This window comes from Bos taurus, chromosome 28, assembly GCF_002263795.3.
Source record: "Bos taurus isolate L1 Dominette 01449 registration number 42190680 breed Hereford chromosome 28, ARS-UCD2.0, whole genome shotgun sequence".
Lineage (NCBI taxonomy): Eukaryota > Metazoa > Chordata > Mammalia > Artiodactyla > Bovidae > Bos > Bos taurus.
In genome coordinates, this window is record NC_037355.1 from 40,868,033 (window position 1) to 40,894,124 (window position 26,092).

The following is a 26,092-nucleotide window of genomic DNA, read 5'->3' on the forward strand; positions in this document are numbered from 1 at the left end:
TTTGGATGGTATTTGGCTGAGATTGTAGGACCAACCTGGGCTATTGGGGTCAAGGGTGGAAGTATCAGTAGCTCAGAGGATCAGCCTTCCAGAAGGATGGCTCCTCATTCCCTCCACATCAGGATGCAAAGCTCCGGGAGCTGTGTAAGGAAGACCAGATGCAGGGCGCACCCTTAGAAAAGCAACATGTGACAGCATTATCCAGGAGTGGTTCCTGTGGTTGCCTGAGTTGGATGGACCCATGTGACTACTGCAGAGCCACAAGGAAGGAGCAGACACAGCACCCTTCCCCACATGCTGTAGGCATGGTGCTGTCTATAGTCGGGGTCTCACAGTCAGGTACCCATTCTCTTGCTCATAACTGTTTCGGAATGTGAATTTTCTCTCCAGTTAAGCTTGGCCACTCTTTGGGGGCAGGGCCTATATCCTTCTCCCCCAAAGCACCCACTTGGCCACCCTTTGCGGGAAAGGGCCCATGGTGTCTTGGTGGTGGCTGGCCCCCTGACAGGCTGCTGAAGGAATCCCTCTCATCCAAAGAGTAGAAAGCACCAGCAGCTCTCCCTACTTCCATCAGCCTAGCAACCAGCAGTCCTGAGAAGCCACGAGGGCTATGCGTCTGGGATGGGCCAGCAAGAGCCCAGATGGGAGGTGCCCCGTGTGCTCCGACCCTGCTCCTGGGCAGGATCAGACCCATCAGGAGCACTGAGGTGTCCTCTCCTCCTCCACACCCCCATGGATGCCAACGTTCTCTCTAGCCAAGAACTGGGACAAGCATCCAGTCCTCAATTCCAGCTGAGCTGGCTGAGGACTCTGAGGGCTTTATCACTCTCTGCTAGCCCCATTTGCCATCATCTCTGGGTGCACCCTGCATCTGGTCTTCCCCACGCAGCTCCCGGAGCTTTGCATCCTGATGTGGAGGGAATGAGGAGCCATCCTTCTGGAAGGCTGGTCACAGCACTGCTCCTCTGAGCCACTGACACTTCCACCCTTGACCCCAGTGGCCCAGATTGGTTCTACAGTCTCAGCCAAACACCATCCACAGACATGGGGAAGGTATTACTATCCCAGTTAACACACCAGGGAACAGCTCAAAAGGATGACATCAATTTTGAGCTGGGATCTCACTGTGTGTCTACTTGCTCCAAAGGCAATGTGCCTTCTTCTGTGCTATTAGAAGCCTTAGTCCCCGAAGACGCACCATCGTGTCCCCAGTTGAGGATCTAAAAGCCTCCAAGAAGAGGGGACTAGGTTGGAAGTGGAGGGAAGACGAAAAAAGGGGGCTGACCTTCAGGTCTTCTGACCTGGCTCTTGTTACTGAAATTAAAGTGCTTCTAGCCCTGAAACTCATAGGGTAGGAACCCAAAGCCTTCCGTCCCTGCCTGCCTATGTGCTGAGGCTTTATGTGTGGGGCTGAGGGAGGCACACAGTCATCTCCTAGGAAACATTCCCTCCAATGTCCTGCTTGTATCTAGTTCTTTTCCCTCACACCTTCACAATCATCTCCCCCAGCATCTCCATTCTCCCTAATCTCCATGTCTCTAACCGTGGACCACAAACCTTGTTCTTTGCTTTCTCCCTGACATGATTCATGGACGCAGATACTGAAGACATGTGGGTAACACGCCAGAGGAAGGAGGACACCATGCCACCTTGTACAGAAAAGAGCTGAGAAATGAGTCTGAGGCACACCTATTAATGGCCCATCAACCATGCCCACGCCTGTCCTTCGATCAACTGACCCAGCAGCAGGTCTGATGTCAACCACCAGCGCATTTCAAAATTTGGAATGCTGACCTTGCCCACAGTCATAGAAGATTTTGTTTTTCTCAGCGCCCTCAGTGCCTCATAGCTTTACATCTCCTCGAACTTGTCCATCTCCCCATTGACACACTAGTTACTGGATACCTCCTGGTAGCCACCCATGTGCTAGACCCTGTGAAAGAGGAAAAGTGGAGATCTACATCCCAGAACGTTCCCCATGCTTAATCCCTGGAGTAACCTGGTGAGTCAAGTATCATTAACTCCTTTGCACAGATAGGTAAGCAGAGCTCAGAAAGATGCCGGGACAGGAAATGGGACAGATGCTGGACCAAGTCTGCTTGCACAGCTCTTCTCTGTCCCACTAACCACACTACAGAAGGGTTAGGTCAAACGCCCTCAGGCCGTCTGGTAACCAGAGGGTCTCTAGGAAGACACTCTTCCTGTTGCCAAGGAGAGAGGCACAGGCGGCCTGTCCAACCCCTCACACTCTCTGCAGGTGTGTGGGCAGAGACAGGACATGATGGGGAGGGAGGGAGCCCTCATTCCCCAGATGACTCTCAGAGGTTATCCAGTCCACTTCTGGAACCCTAGCCTACCTGCTCCTCAATGGTGACTATCATCGAGTCCGCCACTCGACATATTCTAGGAGGAGAATGGACTCCCCTTTGATCTGTCAGAGGCAGCAAGTCTCCTCCCTCTCCTAGTGGCATATAGCAGAAAAGAGCTGGGCTGTGAGTCAAGGAGCTCTGAATTCCCATCCCAGCTCTGTCACTCTATCTGTGGGAGCACAAGAAAATCCCTAAATCCCCGGGCTCCAGAGCACGGTGACAACCCTTCCTCTCCAGCATTGCTGAGAAGATTAGGTGAGCTCATGGGTCCACATAAGCAAGCTTGATAAAGGTTCTTTTTTTAATTTCTCCCATGGTTCCACACCCTTTGCCTCGCCACCCTGACCCCAAAGTTGAGCAAGGTCAAAACAAAGTTAGAGGAAGGAGGCACACGGCCCCTGTCACACAGACCTGCCTCCTGGGCAGCCCGTGTGGGAACGGCAGCAGACTGCAAATTGGCCCCAACTCGCCTTCCTCTACTGTGTCCACTCCCTTTGCAACATGGCCTTGCAGTTCCCCCAAGAGTTTTCTCCAAGGCTCCCTCCCTTGGCCCTTAAATCCAGGCTGACCTGCTGGCTTGCTTTGGCCAAGAGATCTTGGCAGAAACCATGATGCGCCAGGTCTGAACCTAGACCTCTAGCAGCCCCGAGCACCCGCATTCGCTCTCTTGAAACTCTGCTGGTGCCCTATAAATAAGTGTGGGCTAATAACTGGTGATGAGAGACCCAGAGCCTGGTGCCAGACTACCACAACTCACAGCCAGCCAACCCACCAGCCCCAGCTGAACAGCCAGCTGACCACAGATGCACAAGCCCAGAAAAAATCAGTCATGTCTGACCCTGGTCTGCTGACCAGGAGACTTGTGAGCATGAACATTATTGTTTCAAGACGCTGAGCTGGGGGCTGGTTTGTTACACTGCACCAGCTAACTGATAGAGGGGCCTTCTCTTCTCCAAGCAGACTGGCAGCTTGAGCACAAAAGAGCAGATGACCAAGACCGAGTTCCTGATGGCACCAAGTGAGGGCTCCATAGGGTGGCACGGAGAAGATAGCACCAGATGTGGGCTACACAGCGTAGACAGCGTCTCTGAGATGAACTGCATGGAGTCACCTCGCCGCAACTCTGCCTCTCTAAAATCCCAGTCTTCCTCTGGCTTCCTGCAGTGCTGAGGAAATGCTGCCTCTTCCCCACTGGGCTCCCCACCCAGATGTTCAGCCAACAAAGGGCTGACTCACCACCTCAGGGGAGGCCTCCCCAGGCTCAGCACCCTGGGGGCTCCCGGAGCAGAAAGGGTAATTGAGTCATTCCACCGCTTCAGGCTGCTTCCCTTAGTAAACGCCTATTTCTCAAGCCTGTCGCCTCCCAAGTCCCAAGGGCTACCTGCTAATAAGCCACAGAGACTCCTGCAGGGAGGAACAGACACTTGACTGGCTATGTAATGGCCCACAAAGGAAGAGAACACCAGGTGTCTCCAGCCCCACCCTTCAGATTTGAGATCCCACTCTTCAACCCAGGAAGGAACAGACAGCTGAGAAAGGCCTCCCTGAGTATCGGGAATGGGGTGTCGGATTCAACATGTAACTTGAAACAGAAACAGCGCTCAAACAGAAAACAAGCTCCAGAACGTCCAGCATCATTCAAGCATTTCCCTGGATGAGGGTTTGGAGGGCCCTTTGAAATTTAAAAACCAAACATTAAATTCTTTCAAAACAGTCTCCTACTCAGGTGCTCCTGCTTGGGCTGAACGTTAAGACTGTGTTTACTCTGTCCACTGGGTAACTGAGCATCTGGAGATTCTTTGCTTGGAACAGAGGCCAGGGCTGAGGAGTGCACCCTGCATGCATGCCTTTGAAAACCATCATTCATGGGCCGGAAAAGGCCTTTAAGAGAGATGAATGTGTCTGCGCTCCTGCGCTCCTGTGCTCCTAGGTCTCCTGGGAAGAGAGCTACAAAAAGGCTCCCAGCGTGGTGGTGGGGGGCAGGGGGCAGCCATGCAAGGGTGTCCAGGATGCTGCAGGCCCAGGACAGCTTTCCCAGTATGCACAGGCTTAGGAAGGACGAGAGGAGTGTGGGGACAGAGAAGGAAGGGGACAGTGGCCTGGTGGCACAGCTCTCTGCCCTTCCCTGTCTTGGCCAAGCCAAGAGTTCCAGCTGCTTTGAACATCACTGAGCTCCAAACCTGCCAGAATATCTCTACCAAATCTCTCTTCCTTCTGAGCTCATTTCTAAGAATTTCTAAGAAAAAAAAAAGGGAATTTCTCAGACTCATTGCACTTTTGCTACAGTATGAAGGCTTTAAAATCCATAAACAGTGGGATATAATTAAATGCAAATGCGGGGCCACATTTAAAAATTAATCTTCTATAATTAATTATTAATTTTAAACATTCTGATAAATGATACTTAAATGGCACAGAATTATCCTAGCTCTGAGTGATAAAGTCATCTGCTGAAGATTTACCATGTTGGAATGAGAAATATTTGCATATATCATGTGGGACAACAGAACGCTGCGATTATTTAATTTACCTTTGCTATGAATGTATTAAAAAGTGCCATCTTTATATTCAAATTGTGGGAGTGAATTCACTCACTGCAGCAAACTCTGAGAAGCAATTGATTTGAAGCCAGGCATTAACCCCGACTGTGCTTCTCAGTTCAGTCACTCAGTCATGTCCGAGTGCAGCACACCAGGCTTCCCTGTCCATCACCAACTCCCAGAGCTTGCTCAAACTTATGTCCATCGAGTTGGTGATGCCATCCAACCATCTTATCCTCTGTGTCCCCTTCTCTTCCCGCCTTCAATCTTTCCCAGCTAGACTGTGCTCCTAGTAAAGATTAAACTGGCCTCCGGCCACACTCGCTGCCTGGGAAGCCAGTCCTGTGGCAGGTGGGGAGGGATGTCGGAAACGGTGCTGTCCACCTTTGTCCCTTCACATTCACCCCCTCCTCCCAGCCTGGGAGAAAGACAATCGCCACTCCCAGAGCCACGGGGAGCTGTCCCACCAACAGGCCATTCCCCTCGCTGTCCTTTCTCCCATCCTTCTCGCTGCAGAAAGCGACTACAGAGATCATGCTAACAGCAAAGGCAAATGCCATCAGCTGCAGCCATCCCTGAGTGCCACTGTTTATCTCCCAGCATTTCAACGCCTTCCCCAGACTGCTCTGCCACCAGCAATGCCTCTCAGGATGTGTGTGTGTGTGTGTGTGTGCGCGCGCGCGCTTGTGTATGTGCACAGGTCAGTGTCTCTTGCACTGTGCTAGTTAGTCTGACGGTCTGCTCGTACCAGTGTATGTGGCTGGTTGGCTAGTATCACTCTGTCAGCCTGTGTCCGTGTGTGTGTGTTTGTGTGTGTGTGTGTGTGCGTGTCCAGTCGTCCAATCTGTCTGCAGAGTTACTTACTGCCAGGCCTCTCCTGATCCACTCGCCTCCCTGCACACCACTCTTTCCCGGGGTACCACATGCCACCCACAGGTACAGCCTACCCCATTCGCTGACCAAGGAACCAAGACCAGGCCAAGGCACGGTTCTGAAGCAAACTTAAGCCTTCCCAAAAGCAGAAGTTTTAAGATCAAAGCCCTTGAGGATAAGCTGGCCAAGGACTTGAGGACCAGCCCAAAACAGGCAACGGAGGCACATACAGGAAAAACACAGCTTTCCACTGAAGGTAAGAAATATAAACTATCCATCCATTCATTCCCTCAACAGCCACTGTGGGCCAAGACCTGTGCTGCTCTTGGAAGATAAAACAGTGGACACATTCAGTCCCTGCCCTCGAGGAGGTCACATTCCAGTGGGAGGAAGAGGCCCCACAGAGCTGGACGGTGCGTGGACGGCAGGGCGTGGACAGCGCCTGCCTCGTGAACTGTGAGCAAGCACTGGCAATTCTTCTCCATAAATGCTTGAGAGAGCTTAATTTTTCTACTTTTCCCAGTAAAACAAAAGAGACGGGGAGGGAGAAGAGAGAAAGAAAGAGGATACAAAAGGAAAGAGGGAGCCCCGTACAGTTACAAACAGAAGCGGAGAAACAGTGGATGAGACCTGGAAGGAAAAAGTCCTGGAGTCCCACGTACACCCAGAGGAGGCTCTGGTGGAGGAGGGCCCTGAGGCGTCCCCTCTCGGTCACCAGCGCACATGCCCAGCAGGACCACTGCCACAGTGTAGCCACAGCGTGTGATGCTACGTCAGGTCTCCAGGAAAAGGCACCATCACTGCGTTTCCAGCTCGTACTTGATACGGTTCCTGGTCCATAGCAGACACCCAGTCTGTACTGGATGGATGGATGACTGTGTGGATAGACGGACAGATGGATGGAAGGACTCACGGATGCATGGACAGGTGGATGGACAGATGGACACATGGATGGACAGAATCTCCTCCAAGAAGATGAGATGAAGCCCAGGGCCAAAATGGACTGTGGACTGGAGTGCTCTGCATCAAACCTGACCTGGAGAGGAAACAACAGTAAGACATTCACATCTCCCAACAGAACAGGGGCTAAGCTTATAGAGGCCACTATAGACAACTGATCTTGAAAACCCTGGAAAGGACCCCAAGAACAAAGCAGTCCTGAAGTTCGGATCTCCCACCCCTGGACTAGGGAGCCCCTTCCTGTTGCCTTCTCAGCCTCAGCCTCACCACTCCCTGCCCAACACACCCGCTGCTGCAACCACACCACACGTGCGACCCTGAAGACCCAGGGGCTCTCCAGAGCCCTGTCTCCAGCCTCACCTTGACCATGAAGCTGATGAGATTTCATTCCTAGAGATCCAGACCCAGTGTCCCTCACTCCAGGGAGGCTTGGCCCCCTGACCACTCCCCCTCTCCTGGACCAGAGGGCATAGCTCCAGCCTCAGAGCTCTCACAGAACCTGGTCCACACCTCTGCTTTTTATAGGTGAGGGGGCTGTTAACACCTCTGTCCTCCCCACCAAGCTGGGGGACCCCTGAGAGCAGAGACAGTAGCTTTAGTACCCACCGCAGAACCTGGTCTGGAGAAGGAAATGTTAACCAATTCCAATATTCTTGCCTGGAGAATTCCATGGACAGAAGAGCCTGGCGGGCCACAATCCATGGGGTTGCAAAGAGTCTGACACGACTGAGTGACTAACACACACACAGAACTCAGCCCAGCACTCAGACTCATTAAATGCTAGACAAATTAAAGAAGGAGCTCCTTTCCTAAACATAAGCCTGCAGCAGAAAGAAAGCAATATACAAAAAATTAATAAGTCCAGGATCATGGAATTATTACTCCTTTGTATACATACTAAATGTGCTCTTTTAACTCCTAATTAACTCCTTATTCCAGCCGTTTTCAAACATTTTGCACTGCGAAACATATATTTTAATAAGTACACAAATTGAACTTAAACTACAAAAGCTCACTGAAGGACATTAAAGAAAGCTTTTTAAAAAATGAAGAAATACATGTTACTGAATAAGAAGTATTGTAAAGTTACTATTTCTCCCAAAATTAATCTATAAATCCAAAGCAACTCTAATCAAAATACCAGTTTGGGGGGATTTCACAAATGAATTAAATGAAAGCTATTAAAATATTTCATCTGTTTGTGAAACAGAGAGAGAGAAGGAACTTCTGAGCAGAGGGGAGGGCTCCGGTGGCCAGGAACAAGATCCCTACCCTCAGCCCCTCTCAGCAGCTGTCCCCTTGATTACTTCAGTACTGCCACCGCCTTCCCTGGCTGGTGGTTTGGGCCGACAGGTTACATCGAGTATAGCATCAGAGATTGCTGTCACCATCCTCTGGAATTCCTGCTTAGCGGCAATGGCCCAGAGAAGAAGTGAGGCTCACAGTGAGTCCAACTCAGCCCCAATTAGGGATGACTGGGAGGTGCCGCCTCTGCTCACTAAGGGGGCCCCAGTGCTGAGCCCACAGAAAGCTCCCCTCCATGGCCTGTGTCCTTACTGCCCACCCAGGGCAGCCTCACAGGGGTCTCCAGGTCTGGAACCGGGAGGCCAGAGTTCTGTCACCTCTGAGCCCAGTCTCCCCAAGGGGAGCCTTTTAAAGATAATGCACTGATGCAGTAATTGTTAAGACTGTGATTTTAAAAAAAAAAAAAAGAGAGAGAGAGAGAGATCTCAGAGGAGGAAATGTGGATACAGTGCTGGAGATAAAAGCTGAGGGAAACTTGAGATGTGTGTGTGCCTAGTCATGTCTGACTCTTCGTGGCCCGGCCCCAAGGACTGCACCCCACCAGACTCCTCTGTCCATGGTATTTTTCAGGGGCATACTTGAGTGGGTTGCCATGCCCTCCTTCAGGGGAACTTCCTGACCCAGGGATCCAACCCATGTCTCCCATCTCCTGCACTGCAGACAGATTCTTTACCACTCAAGCCCTCAGGGATAGGGCCTGTTATATGAGCCCACAGGGCCCCACAGCGGACTCCAGTGCCTTGGCCTACAGCACTTCACTTGACTCACCCGCCATCAAGGCTAGATTCTCCAAGCTCACAAACCCTGGTCAAGGTAGCCCCTAGCAAGTGGGATCACAGATGGGCCAGCAGTACATGGGCTCCCAGGCCAAACCCCTTGCAGGGACTGAGTGTGCGTGGATGCTGGACAGGGAAGTGGCTCCCAGCATGGCATATGAACAGCCTGGCAGGTCCCAGACAGCCATGTCCACGTCATATAGAATTTGACATTTACAACCATGAAAATGCCAGTCCACCGGACAGATTCACATGTAGCAAAATGTGAAAGAGTCAAGCAGGACCCTGTCCTCCCTTACTCCCATCAGCCAGGCTCTTTGAGCAGGGAAGGGAAGGACTTACAGCTGGGAGGGCCACATCACCCACCCCCACTGTAACTGGCCCATCCCTAACTGTCTGACATCAACACATCATCAACAATGTAAGGGTGGTCAGGCCATTTACTTCCCCACACCAACGTCTTATCTTTTGTAAAATTCAGGACATGTCCTGGCAGTGGGACACCCTTGTGAACATCCTCTGTCCTTGTCATCACAAAGAAGAGGCTGGGTTACTCTGCTTGAAAAGCCCAAGCAATGCCTGGGAGCAGTGAATAGAGGTTTTGTTCCAGGATTGGCATCATCAAGTCTCTCTTAAGGGACCTGCTAAGCTAGCCAGCCATTCAGGTCACGTTCACCTCCACAGTCCAGAGTCCTTCCTCTACCATGCTTAGTAGATACACTAAAATTCTTTGAGCGTAAGCACCCTAAAAACTTCCATCAGACCCCCGACAGAGGCAACTGAATTATACCTTCCCACAGCACTCGGCTGTGCATCTGAAACCAGCACAGCAGAGTTTTACCCAATACAGTAACGTCTATGCTTGTATTTTCCATAGAGGCAGACTTCAGAGATAGCATGGATTCAGTTCCAGATTACCCCAATAAAGCAAATAGTACAATAAAATGAGTCACACAAATTTTTTTGTTTCTCCAGATATATAAAAGTTACATTTACACCATACTGTATTCTATGGTCTGCAATAGCATTCTGTCTAAAAACACAATGTATATACCCTAATTAAAAGATACTTCATTGCTAAAAGATACTATCATCTGACAGCACAGGGTTGCCCCAAACCTTCAACTGGCAAAAAACACAGTATCTGAGAAGCGTAATAAGGCGAGATGTGCCTGTAGTCATACAGAGCAACATGGCATACAGGGGCTTTGGAGTGGGTCAGTCTGGGCTTGAGTCCTGATTAAACCCTGATGGCTGCTTGCGTGACTTTAAGCAAGTCATTTAACTTTTTCAGCTCCAGTTGCCTCATTTTCAAAGTGTGAGGCTTAGAGAAGGCACACAGAACGCCAGGCTGTGGTGGGCACCCAGGAACTGATGGCAATCCCTCCTCTTGACAGCAGGTATATGGCACCAGAGACCAAGACTCTGAGGGGCTGGAGATGGAGGCCATGAAGCCCAGGGGCTGTCCAACCCCCACGGACTCCTGCCATCTCTCCCTCCTTGTCATTCTTGCCCAATATTAAGAGCAGCCACTCTCTGGGCAACCCCAGCTCTGCACACCCAGCAAAGTAAAGGCTTTGCAAACAAGCTCTGGGGGATCAAGAAGCCAACCGGCCAAAGCCAAGTCATGTGCATCCAACCCTGCAGGAGTCTGCATAATTAACCACTTGGAAATGCTATCTTTAGGCCCATCTTGGTTCTGTGGTAAATCCTTGTAGGGCCTAGAAAGAGAGTGGGGAGCTGAATTCCTCTGGAAGGGAAATGCTGAGTGTGAACACTGTATGAGCACGGATGCTTCTTGAGAAGCTCTGTGTCCGTCACCCCCTCCATCCCTACTTTCCGATAAAGATACTGAAGTTTCAGAGGTGAAGCAAATCACTCAGGGTCACACAGAGTCAGGGGGGGAGCTGGACTTGACTCCAAAGTCCCTTACCTCCAAAACCAACGTTTTTCCTACTTGCAAGCAAGGAGAAGAGGCAAGGGATTGGCGAGAAGAGAGAGGGGTGGAGCCTGGCGCCACTGGCAGACACCAGCCCAGAGCAGACTCCGAGAGTGGACGGAATTCAGCAAGGAGAAAAGCTTGCCTAGGGGCAGACACCGGCCAGGACACAGGCAGGAACGTTCTGAGAAAGCCTCGAACCCATTAGTGCTGCTAATCCTCGCCTGCCCATGACTGGCCTGAGTCACTTCATACAGGGAAGTGTGTTCTGGTGAAGATGCCGGCCGCCGCCCAGACCTCACAGTCTGGCTGGACCACCAGCGTGATCCGGGGCCTGATTAGCTCAAAGCAGCATGGCGGCCGGCCAACTGCATGAAATTAAGCATGCCCGAATTTTAAGCTCTCCAGCAGTGGGCTTCATGCTGGCTCCTGATACATGAGGTAGCATTTTGAGTAATAATTAATTAGAGGGGAAAGCAGAGGAAGCAAGCAAAGGACATCAAGTGGAATTAGGATAATTCTGCCATTCACTTCATTTAACATTCAGAGAGGGCCAACAAAGTGACCGGGCTTAGAAAGAAAGCCGCAGGAAGCGTTCGGCAGTACCCTGATTCCTTCAGTCCCAAGTCCACCCAGGCCAGAGAGGCAGGAGTCCAACTCCAGACTGTCACTTCTTTGCCTTTAGATCACCAGGTCCCACCGATCAATTGGCTCATCGGGTATTTCTAGTTGTCTGTTCCCAAACACTTGCGGGCCCTGTCTACATTAGAAGGTCCTAACCCCTCATAGAGGTGTTTAGAAAATAAAGCATTGATTATCCCAGGCACCAAAAAAGTAAGCACATGTGCAAGCATATGCAAACAACACCTCCTCCAGGTGTGAACACATCCCCAAGAAGAGCAGCCCACCTCTGCAGAGAGCTGGAAATCTCTTTTATCCCTAGAGGCTTATGCCTGTCAACAAAGAGAGGAAACTTAAAAGGAAACAAACAGCAACAAAGGCCTGACTTTGCCACAGAAATCCCTGGCAGTGACTTATAAGCAGGCTTCCCTCTAGCAGCCCCAAGCCTCTCAGCATCTGGGCAGACGTTGCACCACTTGTCAGGGACCAGTTGGGAGCCAAGTTGTGCTGGGGGCTCCCCCTTTGTGGTATGAGCTGTGGGCCCAGCATCCAGGGCTTCCAACATCCATTCCAGCCATGCCCGAGCAGACAGCACCCGCGGCCCACCTGCGTCACCCCGCAGGGAGCCCTGGGCAGAGCTCCTGGGGCCCCAGGCCCCATCACCTACCTCGTTGATGAAGGAGTGCGCCCCCTGCGGGCTCAGCAGCAGGATGGCACGGCGCAGCGTATCCCGGTAGCGGTTCAGCTCCTCCGTCTTCATCGTGGTGAACAGGCTGGTGAACACGTGGCTAATGTTCTTGTCCACCTTTTGTAAAGACACGTCAAGGCCCAGCCTCGAGGCCTGGTCCAGAAAGCTTTGGAGCCCGCGGATATCTGAGCAGTGGAGAAGAGGAGGGGAGAGAACCATCTTTAAGCAGGAAGGGACCTTGGAGGGTGTCTAACACTACTACCCCCCATATAAGCCTTCCACAAGGACTCAAGTCTGCCTCCGTGGACCAAGGAACAAAGGAATGCAAGACGTCTATTTGGTGCCAACATTCTATACCAGCATCCAGCCCCTGGGTAAGTGTCTCCCACCGCTGGGAGCACTTCCTGCCACCAGCAGGTTCTGGAGCCAAAAAGTGTCCTGCGTGAAAATTTCCCTTTCTCTCCCTATTTTTTTCATCCAATAGGAGTGAAAGTCCTGGCAGTTCTGTCTTGGTTGCTATATGTGGTGGTGGCCCCTAACCCTGGACCCCCAATCCCTCTACCTGGCTCTGCTCCCCAGGGCTGTGACTCCTTGACCCTCAGTGATGAGCTAAGGCCACTGACTGACCTGGCCTTGCGTGGTTCCAATCTTGGTCCCTGCCCCAATCTTATAATTGAATACCCTGTACCCTCACCCCCCAGCCCTGAGGTCTGGGGCACGGTCTTGTTCCAGAGACTTGATTTTCCTAGATGAACTTTCCTCATCCCCTCTTTTTCCAGCTGAAGTGACTGCCCCTCAAGTCCAATGAGAACTGCACATCCTGACTGGATCAGGGGTGAGCAGGTAGTCCGGGATGGTCCTGGACTGGGCGCCATCCTGGCATTTTGGTGGAGCATCTGAGAGACAGGTCTGCTGTTTCCCCTGCGGTCACCAAGAGGGCAGAATGAAAGCCCAGGGCTGGAGGGGACCATGAGGAGCTGGAATAAATCACCAGGGAGCAGGGGTCCAGAAGGAGTTTGGGGCCCAGCTATGTCGCTCATTGGTGAAAACTTACTCTTGTGATGGCAAGCACTGCTGAACATTTTTTAATTAGGACCAAATCTCTCAGCAGCAGCCTTGCATGAGCATCTGACTTCTCCAAAAGGTGATCTGCCCAAAAATGGACCCAGCAAGCAGGTCCGAGAGTAGGGTACAGTCCTGCTGATGTCATTCAAGCCTCTGGATCCATCTGTGAAGCCTGCTTCCCCTGGACTGTTCAGTTTCACGAGTCAAAAAACACCCTTTCCCACCTGAGCCAACTTGATCTGGATTTCTATCTCTTGCAGCCCAGAGTCTCAGTTCATAGGCCACTTTTTCAGACCTGGGATGTTTCCTTCATCTGGTCCATATCTGTATCCCAGCTCCCAAAGGCAGGCCCTGCCCGAGCCACCTCCTCCAGGGGACACTCTGGGCCAGCCTGAATCACACAAACTGTCCTCCTCCAGCACCTGGGCTGTCGATAGGCTTCCCTGGGCACACTCTGGCCCAGCCAGTCACCCAAATTCAAAGTATACAGTGTTAATTCAACCCAATTGTTTTTCCAACCAATCTTTTTTTCACAAACTTTCACTTCATGCCTATTCCACAAATATTCTTGAACTCTACATGTGCCAGGCACCATGCAAGCTGCAGCATGCAAGCAGTGGTCTCTTCCCTGCCCATCTTGCCAAGAGGTCAGGCTCAACAGTAAGTCTAGTCCTAGCTGGATATGACAAGAATGGCCATGGAAAGCCAAGCGCAGTGCCAGGCAGGAAGCCACAGCATTGTGGAGTCATAACTGGGGCTCCGGGGGGCGGGTGCACAGGGTCCCTATTTCCCGTCACGAGGGGAAGCCCTGGAACAGGTCTGAGCACCTGCCGCAGGCTCAGATGTGTACAGCCTAGAGCAGCCCCTTAACACCCGGGCAAACCATCCGTCTACTTTGTGCCTCAGTGTTTTCATCTGTCTGCTGGGAATGAAAGTCCCTGACTGTCATTTTCAGAGGACTGTGAGGAACCACAGTTCATGAAGCTACCCCCTGCTTGCATCTCAGGGGCCTGCATCTGGGATCCACAGAGAGCTGACCTCCTAATCATCCATCAGAGGACACGGCAGTCCCCAAATGAGAGCCCGAGAGATCGCAAATGTTTGACTGACATTCATGCTCATGTGTTCTAGCCCAGCCATGACCTCAGCCAGCATTGTCCATCATCAGCCTGGGCCCCGGAGCACAAACATGTGCCCAGAGATGCCTGCCTGACAAAGCACGAGGGTTTCAAGGGTACCAAGCAGCAGGATGGGCCCTCTGCATCAAGCCCCCGAACTCCCCCGCAAAGGTGACCAGTGGAGGACCACACAGTGGCTTACATCTGCCCCAGCATCAGGGGCTCCCAACACACAGGCTCTAGGCTGTCAATAACCCTTGGATCCCCCAGAGAGGCTATGCAGTCCCCACCAACCTGCTTGGGACCCTAGAGATCTTTAGCCTTAGAAAGAAAAGTGTGAAGAGGTTCTTCAGAGCTTCTTCACCCATCAGAGGCAATGGCAGGACACATGGGCAGAGATGGCTCGAGGACCAGAAATGCAACACCCCAACTTGAACAATTCAGGCCCGGTGTCAACCCTGGCCCCTCCCTCTCCTGAGCACACGGCACAGTCCGCGCCTGCTAAGGGTAAGCTTGTGAATATCTCAGTACCCAGCAAACACCCACGTTCAAATCAGCAGTGGCCTCCTGCGCCAGGCACGCAACAGCTTGTGCCCAAATGATCCATGATGTTCCCCCCTCAATCTGGGCTGTTACTAGCCACCTGTAGCTATTTAAATTTAAACTTAGTTTCATCAAAATTAAATAAAATCACACATTCAGTTCCTTGGTCACACTAGCCACATTTTAAATACTCAATGGCCACATCTGGATGGTGGTTACTATATTGAATAGCACAAATATAGACCATATGTGATGGGTCATCTCAGAAAGTTCCAGTGCAGGTCTGCCTGAGAAACTGTCTTTTAACCAATGCAGTGTAAGCAATGGACCAAACACAGGAGACGAGCTGCACTCGGGCCTCCCTGTTACCGTGCTTCTTGCCCTACCACTTTGAAGACCCTTCCAGCCCCTACACACAACCACAGGACCTGCTTTGACTCGTAAGACCGCTACTACTTGGTACAAGCAGAGGTTAGAGTAAGTGGGCATTTCTGTTTCCACCCTCAGACTCTGCCACCACCAGGAGAAGAGCCCTCGGCTAGCCTCCAGAGGGATGCAGACACATGTGGAGAAGGATCAGGTGGACCAGGCAACTACCCCGGGCTACGTGAATTCAGATGCTCCAGTGAGACCAGAAGAGTTGGACACAACTGAGCGACTGAACTGAACTGAACTGAAGAGATCTACAGACTCACACACACATACAAACACACACACTCACAAATACACAAAAACGACTATTTATAAATGACTTGTTCTAAGCCACTAATTCCGGGGATGGTCTGCTTCTCAGAAATAACTAACTGATAAACCAAGTTCATCAGATGCATCATATCTAATACGCCTTATGAAAAGTTCACTGAATGAGCAAGACCTGTATCATAAAAAGTCACTCCAACACACAGCTTCCCCACATGGGGTACTGAGTGTTAGCCAGTCCAGGGAGGACACTGGTAGCTTCTGAAGCCCTATCCCTTCACCTGGACACTTACAGTCCTCACTGCCCCATGGCCTTGGCTCTGACCCAGATCTGAGCATAGTTGATGGGACTCGCATGAAGGTAGTACTCTGAGATCCACCATCTACCAGCTCCCACCCCACTTCCGGTGCCTTTCAAGGCCACTGCAAATCTTTAAAGTGGCAGAGACTGGCCACATCTGCAGAGCCATGCTTTACATGAGCATATGTGCAATGAGGGCTCCAACATGGCTGTGTGTGCGCCCACAGGTCCATGAGTCTGGTAGGGGTCCAGGATCCTCATGTGTCACGCCAGCATGACCAGTTCTCACAAGCTGGGGGAGAAGTCCACTCCAGTCTCTTCCCTGAGGTCCCCCTGCCAAAATCCATCTCAACTCACAAGACTGCTTCATTTCCTCAGGGAATAGGAGGTGCCATATGGGGTGGCAACTGTCTTGGGACCCACAGGTACACACAGAGGCATGCACACACAGAGAACACAAGCCCACAGAGCTCCCGCACTGCAACCCCTGAGCTGCTGGGTTTCCGCCTTCTGTTTGGGCAGCCCCTGATGGAGCCGAGCCATCAGAGAGAGTTTAAGCTCCCTGCCAGCGGCTGGCTCCTCATACCTGGAATAAGTGATGCAGGTTGAAGGCAGCGCTCCCACGGGACCACAGCCCCTGGCTACAGCTGCCTGCTCCCACTAGGTTGAAAAGGTCAGCTCTCAGCCTCTAAAATCAGTGCTCAGCTGCACTTGGGAGGGTGGCTGGGGACAGAATGACAGTCAAGAGCACAAGTAAACTTTGCCGCCTGCCTGCTGTTCCCCAGGAATGGGGCCAAGGAGGCCTGCTTCTCCAGCAAAAGTCCCTTCCTCCCTGTAAGACTGAGTTTGTAATGCCACCCTACCCCCATCCCCCAAGAAAGTCAGCTGCCCACCGCTGCTCCCCAAAAAGGGAGAATTCCCCAAGAAGTTAGATAACCGGAGAGATGGGGCTGCTCTCAGGGTACCAGAGTGACCATCCCAGGAGCCCCCTGCCCCCTACAGAGGTCTGGACCTTGGCCCAGGCCCTTCCACTGGGACCTCTCTGTGCAGACCGGCCAGCCCATCCCACCTTCACTGGTGCAGCTCCTCCAACCAGACCCATCTCCACTAGAGAGGGAGACGATGGGGCCAGAGGGGCCTCCCGTCAGCCCCAGAAAGGGCAGGAGGAGGCAAATGGCTAACAGCTCTCCAAGGTGGCTGGGCGGGGGAAGAACCATGAACAAGGACATTGTCATCACCCACAGGGATGACAGAGAGAGGCTCCCGGGAGAGGCACCCTGCTCCCCAGAGAAAGGAAGCAGTTTAGGGAACAGGGGCAAGTACATTCCTGTGAGGAATTTGATGTGAGCACCCCAGGATGGACCTCAGCTGCACTGGCCCACCCTCAAGGGACCTGGTCCCCAGAAGTCCATCCAATGCAAGTCATCCTGTTGACATTCATTCATCCCTTCTTCCCTCCAACATTCACAGAGAGCTCTCTCTGTGTTGATCCCCCTCCTAGGGGCTGGGGCACAAGAACAAATGAGCCCATGGTCGTCCTGCTGGCACAGGACTTACATTTCAGGGGCTGGAGAACAGACTGGAAACAAACAACATGCCTAGTAGGTAATTTCCAACAGTGGTGTGAGTGCGAAGAAAGTAGAGACTGGGGTTCAGGAAACTGCTGGCAGAGTCAGGGTGGGAGCCAGTCCTGGAAACTGCCAGGGGAAGAACGCTCCTAACCAGAGAGAGCACGTGAAAAGCTGCAGAAGGAAGCATGTGGGACCCAGAACGAAGAAGGACCTTGCTCGCCCCATGATGGGGATTGGGCATAGGGAGGACTGGAAGTGTGGAGCCGCCAGGCAAGGAAGCCGGAGTCTCCACCACCTGCAGGGGAGGAGGTGAACACAGTGCCCGAGCCCCAGGCCTCCCCTGCCCCATCTCTCCTCCCCTCCACAGACCAGCTTCCGAATGCTGGGCCCAGGTCCCAACACTCACTTCTCTGCCTACCACCACCCACTCCACAGTGCTCTAAAGCTCTTGCGAAAGCCATCAACCAACAGCAGCCCTTCTCTCTCTTCATTTTCCATGGGTTCTCCAGAACACCCAGCCTGTGACCACCTGACCTTGAAGCCCTCTCTCTTCTCTCTGGGCCTCCAGACGTTCTCGGGCTCCTTCGGCTCCTTCCTCTTTCCTCTTGCTCACACCCCCACATTCCTGAGCCTCCCTCTAGTATCACCCATCAGCCGGGCTCAGGGAACATCAGTACCAGACACCCAGTCTGGCCAAGGGCTCTCCTCTCCTCCTAAACATCCCAGCGCGAGCCCATCTCCACGGCCCCTTCGCAGGTTCTGGCACCATCATTTCCTCCCTGGGACTTCAGCCACAGCCTCCTAGGAGGTCCCCCTGACCCTGTGGCCCTCCCCACTAGTGCCGTCCGCCAGGATGTCTGCAGACTTCACATCTGCTTATGATAAAGCTCTCCTCTAAAACTTTCCATGAATAATACATTTCTTTTAAATTTGCCCAGAAATTAATATTCTCAAAAGAAGCCATCAATCACAAACAAACAATAAACCTTCAAGAGACTTTATTATTGAACATAAATAAACTCCATACATCTTAGTCTGATACATAAGAGACTCTCTGGTCTTAGCAACATTTTTTAATTTTTACTTTTGTTATCACCATCACCTGCCTCCACCAACAGAAACCACACACCCAAAATCCAGAAAAAGAAGCTCTTTGCCCTTCCCTGGACACCCTCCACACACACACACACACACCTAGTACACCACCACAGCACTCCCATATACATCCCCCATGTGTGCACTTACACTCTCAGCTGAGATTCACCCAGTTTGAAATTTACAGAGCCCTACCCTTGCATCGGGCTTCCCTGGTGGCTCAGATGGTAAAGAATCTGCCCGCAAAGCAGGAGACCCAGGTTCAATCCCTGGCTTGGGAAGACTCCCTGGAGAAGGGAATAGCTACCCACTCCAGTATTTTGCCTGGAGAATTCCACAGACAGAGGAGCCAGGCAGGCTATATGGTCCATGGCGTCACAAAGGGTCGGACACGACTGAGCTGCTAACACTACTACTATCCTTCCATCAAGGCCCAATTGAAACCATACCTCCCTGCAGGCCATCTCAGATCCTCAAGTCAGAATTCATATGTCCCCCAAGTTTCAAAGCTCGAGGACCAGGGAAGCAAGAACTAGATCTCTCTCATGTCTTTGTCCAAGCCCAAGTCTCCATGCCTAGCACAGAGTCACGTACAGCCAAAGTCAGTGGAACAAACTGAACCAAAGCAAGAACCAGGCTAAAACCCAGGGCAACTTCACCAACAATGTAATTGTCCTGTATCCGATGGAGGCAAACAAGAAATTGAAATTGGGCAAGCTTTTTCCCCCCATAATTTAAGGTTATATCTCTAACTATCTCACTACTCCTTCAGGGGGAAAAAAAAATCATATAGTCATGAGTATTTTAAATACTTTCTGAAAAGTAATTGAAATGAAAAGGACACATTTCAAATTGCTTCCTATACCATTTTCAATTTCCAAGAAATGTCCAAGCACTGAGAGTACTTATAAAGAATATTTTACCATCTGTAATATACATATGTATGTATAAAGGCTGCCACTTCATACCCAGAAGTTCACAGTTAGAAGTGTTTGGGGATTTTTGGCAAATTTTCCAACGCTGAGACACAATTTTCATTCTACTGACTTTTTTAGAAAAATTCCTTTTGTATTTGGCCTCCAAATACATGGTTCAAATAGTTTACCCAAATTCAAATTCATCTCCAAGACCTCTGCTCAGGCTCCTCTCTCCCCGTATTGCTTACTCCCCTTCCCAGCACCAATTCAAAATGCCACCTTTCATGTCATTCATGGAATAGCTACAGAACCGGGGTGTGACGGAGGCTGGGTTTGCAGAGGAGGAAGCACCCACAATTTCCAAGGTAAGAGATCACAAAGACCCGCCTGCTGTGGCTTCGATCAGAAGCTGATGCCCTTTCCCTCTTCTCAGAATCCACTTGGTGCCCCACCTCCCATACCTCAGCTGCCCAGCTGTGGGTCCCTGACTCCCTTATCCCCCTCTCCTTCCTTGACTATTTCCTGACCGCCTCTCTGGGAACAGCAGAACCTAGAAACTTGACAGCCCTGTCCTCAAGAACTCAAGGAGCTCTCAGTCTTGCATGTAAGACTGAGCCCGCAGCAGAGAGTGGCTCCGCCCCACCATTCACTGAGCACCGCCCACAGGCCAGAGCAGAGTGGCTCCGCCCCACCGTTCACTGAGCACCGCCCACAGGCCAGAGCAGAGAGTGGCTCCGCCCCACCGTTCACCGAGCACCGCCCACATGCCAAGAAACACAAGAGTGTGCTTCATTTGCAGACTGCATTTCACGGATGCATTATCAATCCGTGTGGGTGTGATAAAAGCCATCTCCAGGGAAGTCAGGTGGTCACAAAGCAGGCCCATGGGAGTTCAGCAAAGAGAGGAGCAGACACCCACAGGTGTGGTGCATCCAGCCGGCTCTCAGGAAAGCAGGATGCAGGCCTCTCCCTGTCATGAGGTGACAAGGTCACCCCAGAGCTAATGCCCCCAGGGCCCAGGCAGGGGCTGGCTACAGGTGAGCAGAAGGGCCCTCAAGTGCTATCCCCCCTTTCGTGGTGGCACAGTGCTGTTGTTCTATGGCTTCTTGCTGAGGTTCTCATCTGGGAAGAAGGTCTTCCCTGTCCTGGTCACAATCTCAACTGCTCAGCTGGCCCTGGGAGTCCTTCAGAGTGACTTCCCACCCCCAACTCCCCAAAACCCTGCCCTCTGTATTAACCATGTCTTTTATTTTTGGTATTCAGACGCTTTGACATGTGGCACTTTGCTGACCCTGGAGAACCGCCCCTCAGAGGGATAATCAACTCTTAAAGATAGTAAACAACTTGCCCCAAAGCACCCCGTTCATATGTAAACCAGCCACACCAAAGCCCACACCCCGACCACCTCCTCCATGGGACTCCCACATTTTGAGCCACTATTCACCTGCTCCAGTCATCTCAGGACCAGGTACTAGACAACTCAGGACACCCCATGCCCCAGAGTCTGCCAAAATTATTCCAATTAGCCAACTCTGCGGAGAAGGCAATGGCACCCCACTCCAGGCACCCCACTCTTGCCTGGAAAATCCCATGGACAGAGGAGCCTGGTGGGCTGCAGTCCATGGGATTGCTAGGAGTCAGACACGACTGAGCGACTTCACTTTCACTTTTCACTTTCATGCATTGGAGAAGGAAATGGCAACCCACTCCAATGTTCTTGCCTGGAGAACCCCAGGGACGGGGGAGCCTGGTGGGCTGCCGTCTATGGGGTCACACAGAGTCGGACACGACTGAAGCGACTTAGCAGCAGCAGCAGCAGCAGCCAACTCTGAACCTGCTTACCCCACTTCACCCATTCTTTACTATAGAAATCACATAAAGGGCTCTTGCCCATAGTTTCCCTTCCCCAGCCTCCTGATCAGCCCTGGTGCCTCCCTCAGTGGCCACCTAAGGCATGGTGTACCCCCTCCATCTGGGGATTGTCACAAACTATCTTTTCAATGGGAGTTGTCTCCTGATCTGCCAGCCTTGTCTTACCTAAGTAATAACACAACACCCTTGGCATGGTGACCAGGGATACAGCTGAAGGAAAGGCACACAGCAGTGGCCCCACTGGCCACACTCCAGGGGCCACAGAATAAGCACAAGCAAGCATTCAAATCCCACCCTTCACAAGCCCCGCGACCGTGGGTAGCCACTTCTCTGAGCCCATCCCTTCATCTGCAAACAGGGCTAACCCCACCTGCCTCCAAGGAGCACTGTGATCCTCCATTGAGGATCTACCAGGGCACAGGGCAACATAGATGTTCAGTGGCTGCCAGCTCCCTCCCAACCTTATATCAGCACTGGAAACGGCCCCAAAAGGTTCCCAAATGAACAAATCATCTCTCTTGTTCTAGAGGCTCATCAAGAAGGGAGGTGCCATCCTGACAATCGAATGATACAATAGAAGACTAAAAAGGTCAGCTCTCCCTTCTGTGATAATGGAAATTCCAAAGTTGTAAAGTGGCTGAAGGGGAAGGGCTGACATTGAAAACTCTGTGAGAAAGAGAGCAGATTTCTGCCCATAATAGGGGTCAATAATATCCAGGAGCTTTCTGTTCAAACAGGTCTCAGAACAAGCCACGAAACCATACGTGAGCAGATTCTGTAAAGAAGAAAGAGTCGTCTGGAAAACTTCTTGTGAGCACATTCACACAGCATGTGCACACGCGTGTCATTTCAGACATAGAGGTCCATGTGTGAGCCTGACTCACACCCGCTGTCTGGAGCCTGGCGAAGGAGGACACCGTGGGATCACAACATGCTCACTTCCCCCCAAACTCTATTCTTTTCCATTTAAAAAACAAACACAAGGGGAAAAACATTGTAAATAATCACGCTGGAAGACCGAGATTAAAAACAATTTAAAATAAACGTCTACTCTGGCACTTTGGAAAAAAAAACATACCACGCTGCATTAAGTGCTTTGAATTAAGTAAATTACACCAAGTAACTAATTTACATAATGATCAAAATTTGCATTTTACACATGTTATGATGAAAATAGGTTTATAAAATAATCCCTCACCAACTTCTGTTCCAAGCTGGGTTCCAGTACTTGGATAAAATTCTGCAGTGTTGATCTGCTACTGTCTTTCATGTTTCAAATTTCTGGCTCCTTCAGTAGTTTTTCTTAATCTGGCAGGCCCCTTATTCCCACTGCAATAAATAGTCCCTCTGATTTGCAATTCCTTTCCATCAATGGACTGAGATCATATTTCTAAAGAATCCATAATACACTAATGATTCTTAAAATGTTCACAAATAAAGCTTGATGTTCCTGTCACCTCTCACTTACTAGGTATTTGGTATTGATTTTAGCAATTCTTCCTCCAAGATAGGTAGGATTGGCTTAAATTCCTTCACTTCTTGCACCAACAGACCTTTCAGGAAGGAACCAAGACCCCACTGAAAAAACTGGACATGCCCCAGAGGAGGCTGAGCACAAGGTCCCTAAGGAAACCGACCACCAGCCCCAAAAGGCCACCCCATGCCTTTAGGTCCCTAGAGCCTGGCAAGCAAGCCCAGAACCGAAACTCCCTCTCCTTTTGCTGCTGAATCCTTACATGTGTCTTTTATGTTCTCCTTCCCCACAGTCTGTGAGGAAGGGACTGCTGCTGCTGCTGCTGCTAAGTCGCTTCCATTGTGTCTGACTCTGTGTGACCCCATAGACGGCAGCCCACCAGGCTCCACCATCCTTGGGATTCTCCAGGCAAGAACACTGGAGTGGGTTGCCATTTCCTTCTCCAAAGCATGAAAGTAAAAAGTGAAAGTGAAGTCGCTCAGTCGTGTCTGACTCTTCGAGACCCCATGGACTGCAGCCTACCAGGCTCCTCTGTCCGTGGGATTTTCCAGGCAGGAGCACTGGAGTGGGTTGCCATTGCCTTCTCCAGAGGAAGAGACAACCATCCCATTTCACAGATGAGAAAACTGAAACCAGAGGAGTCCCTCCATCAACATCACACAGCCAGCAAGAGGAACAACCCACAATCATGCTTTGAGACATTTCTGGATGTTTTCCTGGACTCTTCTCAATTTAAGTAAGATCTGGAAGCAGACCTAGAAGAGTGATTTCCAGGCATTACGGATGTGAGAGTTGGACCATCAAGAAGGCTGAGCACCAAAGATTCATGTTTTCAAGCTATGGTGCTAAAGACTCTTGAAAGTCCCTTGGACAGCAAGATCAAACCAGTCAATCCTAAAGGAAATCAACCCTGAATATTCATTGGAAGGACTGCTGCTGAAGCTGAAGCTCCAACAATTTGGAGCTTCCTGATGAGAAGAGCTGACTCATTGGAAAAGACCCTGATGCTGGGAAAGATTGAGGGCAAGAGGAGAAGGGAGCAACAGAGGATAAGATGGTTGGAAGGCATCACTGTCTCAACAGACATGAGTTTGAGCACACTCCAGGGGATGGTGAAGGACAGGGAAGCCTGGCATGCTGCAGTCCATGGGATCCCAAAGACTTGGACATGACTGAGTGACTGAACTGCAACAACTGGAAGCAAATCTAGAAAAGTGATTTCCAAGTGTTTAGCCAAAAAAATCACATTTGAATGTCCAAGGGGCCCCCAAAGACAGTGACTTTGCTCCTTGATAATGCCATCAACAAACAACCTGCCTTGGAGGCATGGCAGGAACAAAGCCATGTGGTGAGGATGATGGAATAATCATCACAGTACTTGCTTATTAAGGCCTGATGTGCCAGCACCATGCTAAGCATTTGGCACATATCGTCTTACTTAATTCCCATGACACGCTAATGTCTGGCCAAAAGTCATCCAGCCCATTAGAGGCAGGATTGGGGTTCAAACCTAGATCGCTGGAGTCAGAGCTCTTTACCCGCATCTGCCAATTAGCCAACAGCTCCTGGGGAGGGATGGGAAGGAGGCAGGTCAGAGCCCCTGACCATGTGCACATGCAGAGGCAGGTCCCGTCACACACACTCCACCTGAGCCTCACACACCCCTAGGGCGTTGCCAGATGACACCCATTACACAGATTAGCCCCCAGCTCTGAACGGAGCTGGTTCAACCCCACAGCCACACACTGAGTCAAAGACTCTGCTCTGTGTCACATCAAGGTATGGGACTTGCTGGTGGTAGGCCAGACCCCTACCCAAGCCTACAGAGTGATCACATTAGGTGCACAAAGCTCCAGAGAAGCTTCACAGCAAGCTGGCCAAATGCTAGAGTCTAGCTTTTAGAAACGGAAAGAAGATGGAAATGTGACGCATGCTATTACCAGCTGTTAATTTGCAATCAGTATTAATAACTGACATTACACAGTGAAATGCAGCATCTTCATTAATTTCGTAAATTATCACTGTGGGGAAAAGCCCATGCTCCTGGAAATGGCAGCTCAACTGGGTTGACTTGGAAACTGCTCTGAGCTGGGTTCCACATCTTCAGACCTGCTCAAGGCAGGGCGGGGGGGGGGAGGAAGGCCGAGGGACGCCATTGGCTGACCCCAATCCTCGCTGCCCCCACCATTCCTCACTGCCCTAGGACCAGCAGCAGCCTCCCACCTCCAGTGCCAAGGAGATGGGACTGGCCTCTGACTCAGGCTTTCTGCAAGTACGTGTCTGATTGTCCACTGTGCCATAACCACTGTGGAGGCTTGAGAGAGGATCAGACAAGGAGCTCAATGGAAACAGACATGCAAGGCTTGAAGCTGCATTGCTGCTGCTGCTGCTAAGTCACTTCAGTCGTGTCTGACTCTGTGCGACCCCATAGACGGCAGCCCACCAGGCTCCCCCAACCCTGGGATTCTCCAGGCAAGAACACTGGAGTGGGGTGCCATTTCCTTCTCCAATGCGTGAAAGTGAAAAGTGAAAGTGAAGTCGCTCAGTCGTGTCCGACTCTTAGTGACCCCATGGACTGCAGCCTCCAGGCTCCTCCATCCATGGGATTTTCCAGGCAAGAGTACTGGAGTGGGGTGCCATTGCCTTCTCTGTGAAGCTGCGTTAGGACCCATGAAAAATGCCCAAGAAGCAGTCTGTTTCCTGGGGCAGTGTTGGGGGAGGACGGGTCTCCAGGAAACCTTCAGAGAGCTCAGCCCTGGAGCCCGTACGCCTAGGTGGTCTTTCCCACAAGGAGAGACGTGTGCTCCAGGCCAAGAGAACATCAGGACCAAGGATCTCCTGGACCCTGGAGCCTGCCCAGACCTGCTGATGGCTCTGTGTGGCCGTGAGGGACACCGAGCCCGATGAGCTCCTGAGGGGGAGAGCCACAGCGGCATTCTTGGGACTGGCCAGAAAGCAGCAGGACAGAAGGACTGGCATCAGAGGGACCCCTGGGTCAGCTGGGACTAGGACTGTGGCCCCGGTCACACCATCTCCACCCTATGGCTTACTCCAAGTCTCTGATGCAGAGGCAGGACTGGGGGGCAGCGAAGTCAGTCGCTCTGGAGGCAGCCCGGATCCCCCTGTGTGCCTGAGTATCCGCCATGACCAGAGCCAGGCAGCCTGAGCAGCTGCGGCCCAACTCTTGTTGGGGCCTTTCCAAAGCAGGGCTCTGGCTCCCAGGCAGGAGAGTCGGGATTTGGAGCCTGACACTAGGAGATGGGCTCATACATGTTGTCATCTATAGCCTGATCATGCCTACTTAGCTCTCGGAGCCTCAGTTGCCACCTCTGTAAAATGGGCAGGGTGGGGCCTCCTGTGGGGACC

The 26,092-nt window shown here is 51.5% G+C and overlaps 1 protein-coding gene across 5 annotated transcripts in view; it reads right to left on the minus strand.

The window, feature by feature from the left end:
* The window catches only part of GRID1 (glutamate ionotropic receptor delta type subunit 1), a 685,448-nt gene that overhangs the window by 463,703 nt on the left and 195,653 nt on the right, over positions 1-26,092 (minus strand). For 4 of the 5 annotated variants that reach the window (XM_059882689.1, XM_024986926.2, XM_059882690.1 and 1 more), the window contains 2 exons: positions 12,051-12,256; positions 6,696-6,818 (listed from right to left, as the gene is read on the minus strand). In XM_059882689.1, coding sequence (XP_059738672.1) covers positions 6,696-6,818; positions 12,051-12,256 — 329 coding nt within the window. The remainder of the gene's footprint in view (positions 1-6,695; positions 6,819-12,050; positions 12,257-26,092) is intronic. The other variant, XM_024986927.2, reaches the window with a different exon arrangement.